This window comes from Myxocyprinus asiaticus, chromosome 29 (assembly GCF_019703515.2).
Source record: "Myxocyprinus asiaticus isolate MX2 ecotype Aquarium Trade chromosome 29, UBuf_Myxa_2, whole genome shotgun sequence".
Lineage (NCBI taxonomy): Eukaryota > Metazoa > Chordata > Actinopteri > Cypriniformes > Catostomidae > Myxocyprinus > Myxocyprinus asiaticus.
The window spans coordinates 40826337-40843810 of record NC_059372.1 but is presented as its reverse complement, the minus strand read 5'-3'; the positions used below and the strand labels follow the sequence as shown (position 1 = coordinate 40843810).

The 17474-nt window shown below is 38.4% G+C and overlaps 1 protein-coding gene across 5 annotated transcripts; it reads right to left on the bottom strand.

Annotated features, from left to right (window-relative positions):
• Nucleotides 1-424: 424 nt before the first annotated feature.
• Nucleotides 425-16994, bottom strand: LOC127420018 (NACHT, LRR and PYD domains-containing protein 3-like). Of its 5 annotated transcripts, none has more exons than XM_051661922.1 (14): nt 16977-16994; nt 14988-15113; nt 13823-13933; nt 8106-8180; nt 7925-7994; nt 7597-7801; nt 5699-7490; nt 5427-5600; nt 5149-5316; nt 2094-2267; nt 1821-1979; nt 1532-1705; nt 1245-1418; nt 425-1120 (listed from the first exon to the last, which is right to left on the bottom strand). In XM_051661922.1, exons 2-14 carry the CDS (start codon nt 15092-15094, stop codon nt 958-960), a joined length of 3546 nt encoding a protein of 1181 aa, XP_051517882.1. In that variant the 5' UTR covers nt 15095-15113; nt 16977-16994; the 3' UTR covers nt 425-957. The 5 variants fall into 5 exon arrangements, with proteins under 5 accessions (XP_051517882.1, XP_051517881.1, XP_051517880.1 ...); XM_051661921.1 differs by lacking the exon at nt 16977-16994 and adding an exon at nt 15255-16934; XM_051661920.1 differs by lacking the exon at nt 16977-16994 and adding an exon at nt 15801-16934 and having other exon boundaries at nt 14988-15397.
• Nucleotides 16995-17474: the final 480 nt, after the last annotated feature.

Here is a 17474-nt window from a genome sequence, read left to right as displayed (position 1 = left end):
GCAACTAGTGGGCAGCCCCAGACTCACTGACACTGATGTTGACAGCTGGCACTGACAGGCTGGCACTGACTGAATAATCTGCATTATGAAAAAAAAACAAACAAACAAAAAAAAAACTTTGAGAATATTTATGATTACTTATTGCTGGCAAGTTATCTAGTCTTTGCTTGTTTACAGTGCTTTGTTGTATGGAGTAGTTTGGTAGCCTATTCATTGGATAGCCGAGTAGCCTATTTATGCTACAGGCTGCTAGCTAGCTAAATGTAATAGATTGCGATCTGTCTATCTAATTAGTTTGTCTAATGCATCTTTTGTGTTACACACTTTCTTACCTTGACCTTGATGTCTGCGTTTCAAAGCCATCTCAACCATCATTGTCCCTTAAATGCTATAGAAAAACACTCAACAATATTTGTTTACTACACTTTTATTCAGGTATCGTGTGTATCAGATTGCTTCAGTGACAGATGTATGACAATACACAGGCTACACCATAATTTAAATGTGGTAAACTTTAATGTAAAAACAAAGGCAGAGTACAGTAACTCCATGCCGGCACAGTAACTTAATTTTGACACACGGCTAAACAAAGGCAGAGTACCCTAACTCAATTTGAGCGATCCAAAACAGTCAAAGAGTGGTAATTGGAGTTACGGAGTTCTGCCTTGGTTTCTCTTGGGCTTTTGGAAGTTACTGTTAAGACAACCCATTATTTTCTCAAAAAAACAACAAAATTGACTCAAGATACTTATCCACATGATAAAGGAGGTCTTGAAAGTCTCAAAAATATCATTTTCGACCAAAAACGAAGTTACAGCCTTTTTCCTTTGCACGGCAGTATATATGCATGTATAAATTACATTACTTTCTTATTTATCTACACAAGATGTTAAACATAGTTGCTCAGACAGACCTTATACTTATATATTCACTTGCAAAATTACATTTTCTCCTAAACTACAATGAAAGAATGACATTTGAAATTGAGCTCAGAAACTGCTTCCTCTGCTGGCTGATGGAGTTTCTGCTGAGGTCCAGTTCACTCAGGTGGCACGACTGACAACTAAGAACAGATGCCAAATATTGACAACCACTGTCAGTGAGAGAACAGTTGGACAATCTGGTCAGGAGAGGGAAAAAATGCATTGTTATCACAAAGTTTTTCATATTAATGACAGAAGTTGCATTCTTTTTCTGCTCATATTTGCTTCTACTTTATTGGATGTACGATTATTTGACCTTACTTTAAAATCTTCAGGCCACCCTTGCTCTCCAGTAGGCCCTCACAGAGCATCTGTACAGCTTTATCTTTAAGGTTGTTGTTGTTGCTCAGGTTCAACTCCCTCAGGTTCAAGTTTTGGTTGAGAGCTGTGGCAAGTAAGCCACACATTTCAACAGTGAGTTCACAAGAGTCCAAACTGTGGAGACAAACAATCAAAACAATTCTGATTATATGCTATACTTATTAATTGTCCTCTTTACCTGTAAACTAAGACTTTTAAATAACCAGTGCTTTCACCAGAACACTGACCGCAGCTTTTCAAGAGCACAGTTGCTTTTTTTGAGGAATGTACAAAGTTGCTCTATTCCTGAATGTCCAGGAAAATTTGTGCTCAAATCCAGCTCTTTCAGGCTGGAAGGGTTTGATATCAGAGCTGAAGCCAGATATAAGAAACCCTTATCTGTCAGCCTGCTTTGTGATAACCTGCAAAAGATGACAAACTGTCTGAAAACAAAATTGTCTGAATGTATCACTTTACAAAAATAAATTCCAAAAACTCCATTCAAGAGCTGTGAAATGAAACTAAATTAAATGTAACCTTAGTTTCTCAAGTTTACAGAGTGGACTCTTCAGTGACTTCATGAGCTGCTTCACTCCTGAATCCTGCAGATCATTGTCAGACAGATCCAGAGCTCTTAGACGTGAGCACTCCGAAACAAATCTACAACCTCTAGATGTAATATTGCATCTCTCTAATCTGATAACAAACAACAACAACAACCTCCTGGTGAGTTTTTGATCTAACAAAGATAAAGTCCAAAAAGAACAAGCAAGGAGAAATATTCGAAAGGCCAGATCATCGCACACCTACCTCAACTCTTCAAGGTTGCAATTCGGGTTCATAAGTAAATCAGGAAATACACTGACTCCTAAATCCCAAAGATTATTATCACTCAAATCCAGCCTTTTAAGGTGGCATGGTTTTGAACTCAGAGCAGATGCGAGGAAAGCACAGGCCTCCTTGGTGATCCCACAACCTGAAAGCCTGCAAGCAAATTCAAAGTTGATAACTGCCATATTATTATTCAGCAATAATTTCAGATACAGTAATTGCATATTTATCAATGTTCTGAAATGAACATCAAATAAAGACACATTTTGACACAATTAGGCATGCCTAGCAAAGGTGTAGCCAGAAATGAGGCTCTGGGTGAGCGATATGAAAACAGGGTGTGCAAGAACAGAAGGTAGGTAGACCATGTTGACCAGTTGAGAATGCATAATAGATTTGCATATTATCTAATGGGCAATTTTAGCTACTGAACCAATAATTGAAATATAAATTAAATCTGTCTTGAATACAAGCAGATAAGTCTCATCTTTATATCAAGCATGGTCACAGAATTAACAACTTAAACACCTAAAGAACAAATAATCATCACCAGTAAAGGTGCATTACAGTACCTTACAAGTGTGTTCTCCAAATATTCCATAATATGCATATATATAGTGGTGAAGAAAAAAAAACTATGATTCACTTATTTTGCTCAAATGGAACCACACGTTTATGAATAATGACACAGAAAGCCAAATTCAAAAAGTAGCAAAACCTCAAAATTTGAAGTGTGCACTTGTTTCCTTAGACTCATGCACTCCACACCTGCTGTGAGAACGTACAGTTGAAGTCAGAAGTTTACATACACTTTCTGATGGATTTTTATAATTTATTTTTGAAAATCTGTGTCTGTGACAAGTGTGAAACAAAAATAAAGGCATAGAAACTTTTTACTAAGAGTTTTTATGTGACCTTCATATAACAAAAAGAGAAAAGAAATGAGTTAGTTTTAATATATAAAGTCAGAAGTTTACATACACTTATGTTGAAGTCATTAAAACTTATTTTTAACCACTCCACAGATTTCATATTAAAAAACTATAGTTTTGGCAAGTCATTTAGGACATCTACTTTGTAAGTAATTTTTCTAACAATTGTTTACAGACAGATTGTTTCACTTTTAATTGATTATATCACAATTCCAGTGGGTCAGAAGTTTATATACACTAAGTTAACTGTGCCTTTAAGCAGCTTGAAAAATTCCAGAAAATGATGTCAAGCCTTTAGACAATTAGCCAGTTAGCTTCTGATAGGAGGTGTACTGAATTGGAGGTGTACCTGTGGATGTATTTTAAGGCTTACCTTCAATCTCAATGCCTCTTTGCTTGACATCATAGGAAAGTCAAAAGAAATCAGCCAAGACCTCAGAAAAAGAACTGTTTGGCCATAATGACCATCGTTATGTTTGGAGGAAAAAGGGGTGAGGCTTGCAAGCCGAAGAACACCATCCCAGCCATGAAGCATGGGGGTGGCAGCATCATGTTGTGGAAAAATGTCCTCTGGTCCAGTGAAACAAAAATTGAACTGTTTGGCCATAATGACCATCGTTATGTTTGGAGGAAAAAGGGATGAGGCTTGCAAGCCGAAGAACACCATCACAACCATGAAGCATTGGGGTGGCAGCATCATGTTGTGGGGGTGCTTTGCTGCAGGAGGGACTGTGCACTTCACAAAATAGATGACATCATGAGGAAGGAAAATTATGTGGCTATATTGAAGCATCATCTCCAGACATCAGGCAGGAAGTTAAAGCTTGTCGCAGATGGGTCTTCCAAATGGACAATGACCCCAAGCATACCTCCAAAGTTGTGGCAAAATGGCTTAAGGACAACAAAGTCAAGGTATTGGAGTGGCCATCACAAAGCCCTGACCTCAATCCGATAGAAAATTTGTGGGCAGAACTGAAAAAGTGTGTGTGAGCAAGGAGGCTTACAAACCTGACACATTTACACCAGTTCTCTCTGGAGGAATGGGCCAAATTCCAGCAACTTATTGTGAGAAGCTTGTGGAAGGCTACCCAAAAGGTTTGACCCAAGTTGTACAATTTAAAGGCAAGGCTACCAAATACTAACAAAGTGTATGTAAACTTCTTACCCACTAGGAATGTGATGAAAGAAATAAAAGGTGAAATAAACCCTTCTCTCTACTATTATCCTGACATTTCACATTCTTAAAATAAAGTAGTGATCCTAACTGACCTAAGACAGGCAATGTTTTCTATGATTAAATGTCAGGACTTGTGAAAAACTGAGTTTAAATTTAATTGGCTAAGTTGTATGTAAATTCTGACTTCAGCGGTACATGTAATCTGAGATGGCCTCTTTAACACACTGGGTATTAATTATATTAATTATAATTAATTAGCCTATTAAATTCAGTAATTTAAGTATCAAGTTTAATCTTCACATTAACCTACTATTACAGTAAACATTAAAAAAATTACAATCGATAAAAACAATAAATAAAAAAGAATCTTCATTTCATTTTTGGTAACCAAGCTAACATTTTGGGTGGCATTTGTACACCCTTGTACACCTGTGGCTACACCATAGGTGCATCGTAATAAGGTAATTTGAATGGAACCTTTTTGTAAAGTGTTACCACTCAGTTAAAACCCATTCGTTAATTGGCATAAATATAAGTAACAGTATAACTGGTAAACTGAAACTGAACTAAAATAAATATTTAATGACTGCAAAACTATTTAAAATCAAATCAGAATGACCACAAATTAGATTTAATTTTAGTTTATGATACACAGTATATTATAAAACTGAATACTTTTACAACTCTCCGATAGATAGCGATAACACTATCTAGCCCTGAGAAAATTAAATATAAAATTTAAATATTAGTATGTTATCAGTTCATGCACTAACTTTGACGGCCCTAAAATATTAAACTAAAACTAAAAGAAAAACGAATAAGCTAAACTGAAACTAACAGTAGTAGCATAAAGATAATGACCACTAAACTAGGACATACTGAAAATAAATTCCCAATTAAAATTCAAAACTATAATATCCCTTACCTAAGAGTCTCCAGCCTACAGACTGGTAATAAACCCATAAGCCAGGTTGCTGCCTCATTTCCAATGTTATTACAGCTTAGGTCCAGCTCCTTCAGATGTGAGGGGTTTGATTTAAGAGCAGAAACCAGGGCTGAACAGCTGTCTTGTCTAAGTTTACAAAACTCCAACCTGAAAAAAAAAAAAAAATTGAGAGGGGTAGCCATTTACCAATTTTATTCTAATATGCGTGAAATATGGTAGACAATATAACGGTACATTACACATTGACAGATCTTTACTTTAGCTTTTCTAGTTTACAGTGTGGATTCTTCAGTCCAGAGCAGAGATGTTTTACTCCTTTGTCTAGAAGGTCGTTGAAGCTTAGGTCGAGTTCTCTTAGAACATTTGGGCTTGATTCAAGAACTGAAGCCAAAGCTGAACAAGATCCCTTTGTCAGGTTACATGTGGACAATCTAGAAATTGCAACAAGTCTCTTAACACAAACACAACTTCATAATTTATTAAAAAAATATTTTGATGGTTATTGCAGAGGAGATTTAATGGCACTTACATGGCGGTCCGACTGGCTTTGATAACAGGATGAAGCCTGAAAAGACAATCATCTGATTTGAAGTATTCTCTCAAGTCAAAAATCTCCAGTCCTTTATCACCGGTGAGCAATACAAACACCAGAGCTGACCATTGTGCATGCGAAAGTACCTCTGGTGAAAGTCTTCCAGAGTGAAGGTATGCTTGGATTTCCTCAACAAGAGAATGGTCGTTGAGTTCATTGAGGCAGTGGAAGAGATTAATGGAGCTTTCTGGGCTAAGACCGGCCCCAAGCTTGTCCTTTATGTATTTGACTGTATCCTCATGGCTCTGTGTGCTGTTTCCTATCTGTATTGGAAGGTGACGAAGCAACATCTCATTGCCCTTCTGTGATAGGCCGAGAAGAAACCGGAGGAAAAGGTCAAAGTGGCCATTCTGCGACTCTAAAGCCTGATTTACGGCACTCTTGTGCAGGTCAAACAGACTTGAATCCACACAAAGCTCCCCGAATTCAGTGTCTTGGAATGGTATATTCATTTCGTGAGAATTTTGAGCTGTGAACCAATGAAGGTGAATGAACAAAGCTGCAAGGAACTCTTGGAAACTCAGATGCACAAAGCAATAGACTTTCCTTTGGTACAATCCAAATTCCTCTCTGAAGATCTGGGTGCACAGTCCTGAGTACAGTGATGCATCCTTGACATCAATGCCACACTCTGTCAGGTCTTCTTCATAGAAGATCACATAACCTTTCCTCAACTGCTGGAAGGCCAGTTTTCCAAGCGACAAAATGTTCTCTCTACTCAAGTGTGAATCCAAGTGATGTGGTTCCTGGTACTTATTCCTCTGTAATGTCTGGAAAATTAGGAAGTGTGTGTACATTTCAGTCAGAGACTTGGGGATTTGATGACCCTCTGCTTCACTCAACATTCTCTCTAGAACAGTGGCTGAAATCCAACAGAAGACTGGTATGTGACACATGATGTACAGGCTTCTTGATGATTTGATGTGTTTGATGATTCTGTTGGCCATGCTCTGGTCATTTATTCTCTTCCTGAAATACTCATCTTTCTGAGGGTCATTGAAGCCTCGTACCTCTGTGACCTGGTCAACACACTCAGGAGGAATCTGATTGGCTGCTGCTGGTCGTGAGGTGATCCAGAGGAGAGCAGAAGGAAGCAGATTCCCCCTAATGAGGTTTGTGAGAAGTTCATCTACTGAGGTTGCCACAGTTAAATCAGAGCACCTCTTGTTGTTCCTAAAATCAAGGGGTAGTCGACACTCATCCAGACCATCAAAGATGAATATGACTTTGTAGTTTTCAAAGTTTGATAGACTCAATCCATCGATTTCTTGGAAGAAGAAATTAAGAAGTCGCTCCAAAGTGTAATGGTTCTTGGCAATCAAATTCAGCTCCCGGAATGGTAATGGGAACATGATATGGACATCCTGATTTGCTTTTCCCTCAGCCCAGTCAAGAATGAACTTCTGCACAGAGACTGTTTTTCCAATTCCAGCAACTCCTTTAGTCAGCACAGTTCTGATGGGTTTGTCTTGTGCAGGTAAGGCTTTAAAGATGTCATTGCATTTGATTGGTGTTTCCTGAGTCTCTGGTCTCCTGTATGCTGTCTCAATCTGTCTCACCTCATGTTCATTATTGACCTCTCCATTCCCTCCCTCTGTGATGTACAGCTCTGTGTAGATCTTGTTTAGAAGTGCTGGATTTCCTTGCTTAGCAATTCCTTCAAATACACATTGGCTCTTGCTCTTCAAACTGCATTTAAGCTTTTGCTGACATGCATAGATTTGATGAACTTAATAAAAGAAAGGAAATATAAACATTTTGTTATACAGAGTACAACCTCCTTTGCCTGTTTATTTATTTAGATAACTCTCTTCCACCCATCCAGGCATACTTACATTGAACTAGTTTGTCAAAGAGGCTCTGCTCTTTCATGCCCTTCAAAATGTGTAATGTGATCTTGACTGCAGCTTCTTCAGCTTCTTGGGCATTTTCCTCTTCCTCTGAATGAGTCTCTGCACACTTTGCGAGATCTGGGTTCAAAACATTGCTGATTTTTCTGAGCTCCTTTTTCACAAAAGTGATGACTTTCTCTTCAAGTTGCTATCAGGAAAAATAAAAATATTAATTAAAATGTATTATTTCTATTCAGATAATGCATTTTATTATGTTCTTGTCTTTATTTAATTAAAAATAGACTAATAATTTAAAGAGATATCAGCTAACCCTCAATATAGCAGCTAGAGCCATTTGATGTTTTGGGAGAGACTGACTGTGCAAATCTCCCGGCTGCTCTCTGTGTTCAAAATGATATAAAATGTTTAGACAGAAAAGAAAAGAATAAAGGCCTCAAAGATCAGGAGGAACATTATGATTGAACATTTATGAATACAAGACCAAACATAACCTTTGAGTGGAAGAATCAGCTATATGCACACTAGGTGGTATATCCATTGACAAGTTCCTCTGAACAGAAACACAGCTGCGGGCAGAAGAACCAAGAATTTCTGCCAGGAGATTTTAGAAAGAATATAAGACAATTTAATAACTGTAAGAGAGAAAAAATGAGTAAAAAGACAATAAGAAAGCAAAAACAAAGAAAAACACAGATTTTTGATAACTTTGCAAATTTACTAAAAAGAAAAAACTGACATATCACATTGACATTAGTATTCAGACCCTTAACTCAGTACTTAGTTAAAGCATCTTTGGCAGTGATTACAGCTTCAAGACTTTTTGGGTATGATGCAACGAACATTGTGCACCTGGATTTGGGGATTTTCTGCCATTCTTCTCTGCAGATCCTCTCAAGCTCTGTCAGGTTGGATGGGGACCGTTGGTGGACAGCTATTTTCAAGTCTCTCCAGAGATGTTTGATTGGGTTCAAGTCCTGGCTCTGGCTGGGCCACTCAAGGACATTCACAAGTTGTCCCTAAGCAACTCTTGCATTGTCTTGGCTGTGTGCTTAGGGTCATTGTCCTGTTGGAAGGTGAACCTTCGGCCCAGTCTGAGGTCCTGAGCACTCTGGACCAGGTTTTCATTAAGGATATCTCTGTATTTTGTTGTGTTCAGCTTTCCTTAAACCCTTACCAGTCCACCAGTCCCTGCCGCTGAAAAACACCCCCACCATGCTTCACCGTTGGGATGGTGATCAGCAGTGCCTGGTTTCCTCCAGACATGACGTTTGGAATTGAGGCCAAACAGTTCAATATTCATTTCATCAGACAAGAGAATCTTGTTTATCACAGTCTGAGAGTCCTTTAGGTGCTTTTTTGCTAATTCCAAGCGGGATTTCATGTGTCTTGCACTGAGGAGAGGCTTCCATCTGTCAACTCTGCTAAAAAGCCCAGATCGGTGGAGTGTTGCAGTGATGGTTGTCCTTCTGCAAGTTTCTCCCATCTCCACACATGATCTCTGGAGCTCAACCAGAGTGACCATTGGGTTCTTGGTCACCTCTCTTACCAAGGCCTTTCTCCCCCGATTGCTCAGTTTGGCCGGGCAGCCAGCTCTAGGAAGAGTCCTGGTTGTTCCAAACTTTTTCCATTTAAGAATTATGGAGGCCACTGTGCTCTTGGGAACCTTCAATGCAGCCTATTTTTTTTGTAGCCTTCCCCAGATTTGTGCCTCGACACAATCCTGTCTCTGAGCTCTGCAGGCAATTCCTTTGACCTCATGGCTTGTTTTTTACTCTGATATGCATTTTCAGCTTTGAGACTTTATATAGACAGGTGTGTGCCTTTCCAAATCATGTCCAATCAATTTAATTTGCCACAGGTGGACTCCAATCAAAGTGTAGAAACATGTGAAAGAGTATCCAGAGGAATGGGATGCACCTGAGCTAAATTTAAGGTGTCATAGCAAAGGGTCTGAATACTTATGACCCTTTGCTTATGACTTAACTATATTGCCAAAAGTATTCGCTCACCCATCCAAATAATTGAATTCAGGTGTTCCAATCACTTCAATGGCCACAGGTGTATAAAATGAAGCACCTAGGCATGCAGACTGCTTCTACAAACATTTGTGAAAGAATGGGCCGCTCTCAGGAGCTCAGTGAATTCCAGCGTGGTACTGTGATAGGATGCCACCTGTGCAACAAGTCCAGTCGTGAAATTTCCTCGCTACTAAATATTCCACAGTCAACTGTCAGTGGTATTATAACAAAGTGGAAGTGATTGGGAATGACAGCAGCTCAGCCACGAAGTGGTAGGCCACGTAAAATGACAGAGCGGGGTCAGCGGATGCTGAGGCGCATAGTGCGCAGAGGTCGCCAACTTTCTGCAGAGTCAATCACTACAGACCTCCAAAGTTCATGTGGCCTTCAGATTAGCTCAAGAAAAGTGCGTAGAGAGCTTCATGGAATGGGTTTCCATGGCCGAGCAGCTGCATCCAAGCCATACATCACCAAGTGCAATGCAAAGCATCGGATGCAGTGGTGTAAAGCACGCCGCCACTGGACTCTAGAGCGTTCTCTGGAGTGACGAATCACGCTTCTCCATCTGGCAATCTGATGGACGAGTCTGGGTTTGGCGGTTGCCAGGAGAACGGTACTTGTCTGACTGCATTGTGCCAACTGTGAAGTTTGGTGGAGGGGGGATTATGGTGTGTGGTTGTTTTTCAGGAGCTGGGCTTGGCCCCATAGTTCCAGTGAAAGGAAAAGAGATTTTGGACAATTCCATGCTCCCAACTTTGTGGGAACAGTTTGGGGATGGCCCCTTCCTGTTCCAACATGACTGCGCACCAGTGCACAAAGCAAGGTCCATAAAGACATGGATGAGCGAGTTTGGTGTGGAAGAACTTGACTGGCCTGCACAGAGTCCTGACCTCAACCCGATAGAGCACCTTTGGGATGAATTAGAGCGAAGACTGCGAGCCAGGCCTTCTCGTCCATCATCAGTGTCTGACCTCACAAATGCGCTTCTGGAAGAATGGTCAAAAATTCCCATAAACACACTCCTAAACCTTGTGGAAAGCCTTCCCAGAAGAGTTGAAGCTGTTATAGCTGCAAAGGGTGGGCCGACATCATATTAAACCCTATGGATTAAGAATGGGATGTCACTTAAGTTCATATGCGTCTAAAGGCAGATGAACGAATACTTTTGGCAATATAGTGTATGTTTTTTCTTTTTAATAAATTTGCCAAGTTATCAAAAATCTGGTTTTTGCTTTGTCATTATGGGGTTTGGAGTGTAAATTGATGTAAAAAAACAACAACAACAAAAAAAAAAACATTATTTAAAGCATTTTAGCATAAGGCTGCAACATGAAATGTGAAAAAAATGAAGGGGTCAGAATACTTTCTGAATGCACTGTATACTATACGCGGTGTAAATGAAACAAAGTAGCTCAGATGAATCAAGGTTATGTCGCAGGTCAAGCAGTCCCTCAAGGATCTTGCGATCGCAATAATTAATGCCATTTCAACCACTCTCTGCCTTGTGTAATTGTGTAATTTCCGCTATTACGCATAAACCGTGAATCTGAAGTAATCGGATCACTTTCTTCATGTTTGAGAGGGGCAAAACAAATGCCTGAAAAGTTTGAAGCAGTCCAGACATCTCCATCTGCACAGACGCAATTCTACATAACCATTGGGTTGCCAACTGTCCCATATTAGTCGGGGCCATAGGGCCATTTATGGGTGGGACATGTCCCTACCACTTTTTGCCCTTGACAATTCTGTCCCCAACACTTTTTGAAATAGCTTTTGTCTGAGAAGTTTCTATTGGAAAAGAAACATCTCTTCTTGAGCAGGAGTTTCTATTTTGTTTGTGTGAATTTGTTATTTTTTAATGTTATAATGTTCTCGTTGTGGCTGTTATCAGTGGTGTTGTGTGACAGCATGTGGTGATGTTCTCTTGTGCAATCAGACTCTGCTGTTGTGCAGCTCGCACTACTTTCCGATTAAATCGCAAAACAAAACGCAAACAAATGTGTTCCAGCTCATGATATACATCCACTGACGTACTGATGCAGTCTTTGTTTATTGAAATAAAAAGTTATATTAGGGTGAATTAGAACCCAGAACTTGGAATTTTACCACAAGACCAATCAGTCCTCCTGTGTAAATCTACAGGCTACTAATCCATGCATTTGTGCACTGACATACAAAGTCCCAGGACCAACAGTGGCAGAAGTAGGGATAAAGTTATCAAATTAATTGTAAAATATTTATTGGAATGCTTAAATTGGTCATCAAGAATGACTTTTTATTAAAACAGTAAAATATATCTGAAATTATATATGCATAACCTAACTAGTAATTAGGCTTGGGATTGATGCCTTTTTCACACATGGCAAGATTTCCCAGATGATTATCAATATATGTCTGGATTTTTTTCAGATATAAATAGGGCTGCTCATTGCACAATGGTCTTTGTCAACATGGCATAATTCTCAACACAACTCTGGTAAAGTGTGAGTGGCAGTGTAAATTAAAGGGGCTCGCACACAGAACACATCTGGTGTACAACATAGCATGTTCTCAAATTTGCAACAGTTATTTTCTACAAAAATACGCACACTACGCAAACACAAAGCAAAACTCTGCAGTTCCATAAAGTGCAAAATTTTTCCATTAAATTCTACTCAAATTTTTATCAAAGGACCAAGATTATTTACTTTAGCCATCACTGGATGATATATTGTTTATATATCTTTCATATAGCCTACACAGTGTGCTTTCAGTTACAAGTATGTCTTTTGTGGTTTGACAGCTTGAATTCAAGGCTACATACAGAAATTTATTTATAATAAACTCCATTTCTATGTCATTTAGTTCATTCTTGAAGAAGTACAAAAACCTTTGTAACTTCGGACTGCCATCTGCTGCGCCACATCAGCTCGGCTTAAGTAAATGTTATCTCACACTCTTGTGGTTTATCAAACCTATTACGCCAGACTGTTAAAAAGAAGGCCAACTCAGTGAATTGGAAAGCACACAAATTAGGCTTGTAATTTAAATGTCAGCTAATTTTTATATATCGATGCCTCAAAAATATACTCTTAAAATAGCGTGCCAATCATTAATTGATATATAGATATTTTATGACATCCCTACGAGTAATATTGTGACATCACTACCAGCAACCAGCCTGTCCCCACCACTTTTTAAAACAAAGTGACACCCTTGGGCAGTCTGTCCCATATTTTGGCCAAATTAACGACATCCCATGGGATGCCTCTAGTCCTGTATTGTAGAGCCTAGATGCTCGAAGGGGATCCTGTTGTGTTCACTAGCAAAATCCTTGTCTAAACATTTGCGGGACCACAGACATCACAGCTAGCATTTAACCTTCACGTGCTCTTCAGGAGCTGCTTTAAATGTGGTGCACGGTGCAGGTTGAGTTCATTTGGAGTGCTCACATATATTTGCTTAAAATTAGTAAAATGTTAATAGAATTTAAAGTGCTTAATAATTGCAGTTATCTCAAATAATCACAGTTAGATCAAATGATTGCTAGCAGGCGATGTAGGCCCAATAATCGCTACAGGTCTAAATATTAATATATATGTGTATTTAGTTTACAGTTTTATTGTAGGTCTACAATTTTAACCATATCAAAGTACTGTATACTTGCATTATCTGAGGTAAATAATTTGTATCTAAAAAAATAAATAAATAAATAAAAAACTTCCATTGAACTCATATTTGCCATCTCAAGGTTTCACCTCTTAGATTTAGGGTATTTTTGTGCGTATTTTTTTATTTCCCCTGCTGAATATGCTAAAAGCATATTCAGTTAAAATGCACTAAATTATTTACAGGTAACTGCACTTATACCGTCATTGACACAGATTACACAAGTATAATATGATTGTTTTGTGACTTTTCACTGCATCAAAATTTTTGAGAAAAGCTGCAGCAATTTTTTTCATTTTGGACCACTGTAATCAAGAAAAAGTTCCTCGAAATCCTGGTAAGACTGATGAAGGCAGAGACTCACCAACAAAAACCAACACGACACATTAAAACATGAAATGAAAACACAAAGATCACCAAAACCATTAATGTAGAGAAAAAATAATTATACAATCATATTAGCATTAACAAACTAAAGAAAAGCAAACACAGCCCCACAGGGCACGGTGCACCTTTAGACTCACAGTACACATGTGTCTTACCATTGATCTCCTTTCTGGAATGTAACTGGAGGATCCATTGACGCAACACTCTTCATAGAAACACAGCTACACACTGGAGAGCCCCCTCTCTTCTGCTGATTAACCTCAACGCTAGGTATTATGAAAAAAATAAACAACCCATGAATCATCAGGGAATTACCAAGTAACTCTTTTTGATGACTGTCTGATAAAGGGTTGGCACATGTCCCACAAAATACAGGACTGTCCCGTATTTAAACCCAGATAGCACATGTACGTCTCTGAGATATCTGTTTTAGATCTTTTCTTCTGGAAAGCATCACAATCTAATTAACATCTGCTTAACATCTTAAAAAGATCAGATTGAAAGACATTCTAAATCACAAAGGTCTCAAAGACATCTGCTGAATGTCTTATTGACATCAGAGAGGGAACATCTTATAGACATATTGCAGATGAGCAAACAACCTAAAAACCTAACCCAACCTAAATCTATCAGATGTAAAAACACACTTTAAATAGACATCTGGGCAATGTACATGTGCAGAACGCAGTGCTCTCGAGACACATTTTTTAAAGTTGAACTGCTTTTCAATATAATTGTGTCTTACAAATGAGGAGCTAATGGTGGGAGACGTGATGCAAAGATGTCAGTTTCAATGTTGATACAGAACGAATAAAAAAAAAAAAAAATAGCACATATGGAAAAGAAGAACTGTATGAATGGCCTATCGGTCTACCTCGGATAGACTCACTATCTCCTATAATATATAAATAATATAATAATATATAATATAGAAATAAAATAGATATAAAATAATAATAATATAATAATATCAATAATATAGAAATAAAACAATACATTGACTTCTAAAGCCATATTTTGTAATGTCTATTTAATTACTCACTCATCTGTCACAATAATGTATTGTCTTTGAATTATCTTCAGTTGGGGGCTCTTCTCAGCAAATGTATTTGATATATGGGATTAAACAGATTAATCGACATATGATATCATTAATTTGATAAAAAAAAAATCATCATAAAACACACAAATCCACCAGTCAAGTCCTTATTATTAGACATGGTGATACACATCTTACTAGATTTTTACTTCTTCGTGAAAAATGCATCAATACGCAACCTTGGTTTTCAGCTCCAAAACATGAATCAGTAAACTACATACCTTTCCACTCCATGGAAAGTTTTGGGTTCCACAGGTAAGTAGCTGGAATGGTCTGTATCCTCATGACTGATTGAGACATTATCTTCTAACTCACAGGAGCCACTCATTGCAGTATTTTCCTATGTACTGATGAAGATGGTAACAAGCTCTTAATACAATCCAGTCAAGAGTCTAAATCACCAGCAAACTCTGACAAAAACAGACACAAAGATAACTTTCTTAAAGGTGCAGTATGTAAGATTCAGAAACCCTTGATATTAATGATACCTGTGGCCATTAAGTGAACTGCAGCTAGCAACCTGTTGCTCGTGCTCGCGCTCGTGCACACACTCCTCAGGGACGCGAGCGAGCATCGACCAAAACAATGATGTAACGTACAAAGAGACTGTATGTGATCCACCGGCATCATGCTGACAGATGAGGTAGCATAATTAAAATTACACATTTATGATTGTTTTACTACAAACTAAAACTACTTGTCAGCTAACATAGCACACTGATACACACATACAGCTACATACTACCGAACTATACCAGACAGTTTACTGTTGAACTGCACTGTTATGTTGCACTATTGTATGTTTTGTGTGTCATATGCTGTACTTCGATCATGAAACCAGCGTATTTGCTTACATTTATCCTGTATACCTGACTTTAGTATAAAGAGAAGATCGTTGAAATTATTTGAAAGTTATGAAGCAAGGTGGCTTGCAATTCGTCAGCGTTAGCAGGCAAGATTCAAGTTAGCTAAAATTACACAGATCAATCCTTATGGCACTATATTTCACATGCTTTGCAGTTATGTAAGCTTACCTGTCCAATAAGAAGAACGCCAATTCAGGGTCGGTTTTGATCCCCAAACCAATTGAAGGTCCTCCAGGAATCAAATGCCCTGCCGATGTTCACTCTAGTTTTCACTCAACCACGATCATGTTCCTACTTAGCCAGACGGGGTTCAGCAGATAAATGTTTTTTTGCTTTGTTTTGTTTTTTATTTGTTTTTTGGCTTACTCAGAGTTTGTGTAGGAGTTGGTGTTGTGCTGGGAGCTGGACGTTTGCTGGATTTCATCTCTAAGATAACGTTACCTAGTATTGCAATTTGTTGTCGCTGTTGAATAGCGGAAGAGAAGCTATTACTGTCTGAGGCAAGGCTCTTGGGAGCACGTATAAACGTCACATCCTTTGGATTTTCCCGGCAAAAGCGACCGCTCCATTCGCATGAAAATCAGTCTACAGGCTTTAATAGGCAACCTAGGAAGTCAGGAAAGGGCTCATTTTTTAAGTTGCGTTACAAGCCGTTCACACATTGGCAAAAAAAAAAGGTGAATATTACATGAAAATTGTTACATATTGCACCTTTAACCAATTCTAAAGTCTAAACAAGAAATCCAATCACACTAAGGAAGTTTTCCTGTTTGTTTTTATGTAATACATGGGTGCCACTACATGGAACTACTTTTCACACGGCAGCTTTGGAAAAGCGAATAACCTTAAATTAAAAGTATAGCTCACCAAGATATTCGAGAAAGATGACATATTTGTTGTCATGTGATGCAGTCAAGTGATCTGTTCAACCCAAAACAGTCAAGATGGTTCCTCAAGAAATATGTATGACTGAACCTTGCGTCATACAAGTGTTCTAGTCTTTCCACCAACAAAGCACTTGAATGCGACATACTCCTATTACCACTTTAGAAGTGGGAAATATGATAATCCCGATAACACAAAGGCAGCATTAAACAACTTCGTATTTCAAAATTAAAGTAAAAAAAAAAAGCATATTACCTGTTTCATCTGTCACAGTCAGCCATGTCTATGTTAACTTTAGGTCATGACAACAACTAGATCAATAACTTTGAAAGTTTATTATTTTCTTATAGTCTCTGTAATAATGAACCACTACCTTTTATCCTAACATGGACTCTTTGGATCCTTTATAAAGTTGACACCTTTACCTTGTTTGTGATTGTGTGCCGTAGCAGAGCTTACCTGTGTCTGTCTGTTGTTTAGATGTAGTTTCAGTTTCATTTGCCACTGAAAACTCATCTGTGGGTGGGGCTTGTTGGCAAAGGTTGCGCTGTGTTGTGTTGATCACATAGATTTAATCAGATAGAGAAATACACACCAAAAAAAATAAATAAAATAAAATATGCATGGCATAAAAACATGTTCAAGTTTGTAATTTCACATCACATCGATAAAAGTTATGTACAAATACACGCATTTTGTGCATGTGCACAGTTGCAGGTCACTTTCAGCTTAGTATTTGTGTCCCACTAGCTGGTCTTTTCTAATTGCAATTTACATAGCCTAACTTGCAGCTAGATTTGAACTTGCCAGGGGTTCGCTGCAAGTTGACAGACGCTGCATTTTTCTAAGTAGGCATCTCTGTAACGTTCTCCACATTTTGAATCTTGCCTAGTTTTGGACCTTGAGTAGAACAGTTTCCTAAGGCAGGGGTTTCGAAACTTGATGCCAAGGACCCCC

Coding starts and splice junctions, on each gene's coding strand:
- LOC127420018 (XM_051661922.1), bottom strand. CDS start 15,094: ATGAGTGGCTCCTGTGAGTTAGAAGATAATGTCTCAATCAGTCATGAG. Junction 1,419..1,531: donor TGTGCTCTTGAAAAGCTGCG/GTCAGTGTTCTG, acceptor TTGTCTCCACAG/TTTGGACTCTTGTGAACTCA. Junction 1,121..1,244: donor GGTGGCCTGAAGATTTTAAA/GTAAGGTCAAAT, acceptor TCTCCTGACCAG/ATTGTCCAACTGTTCTCTCA.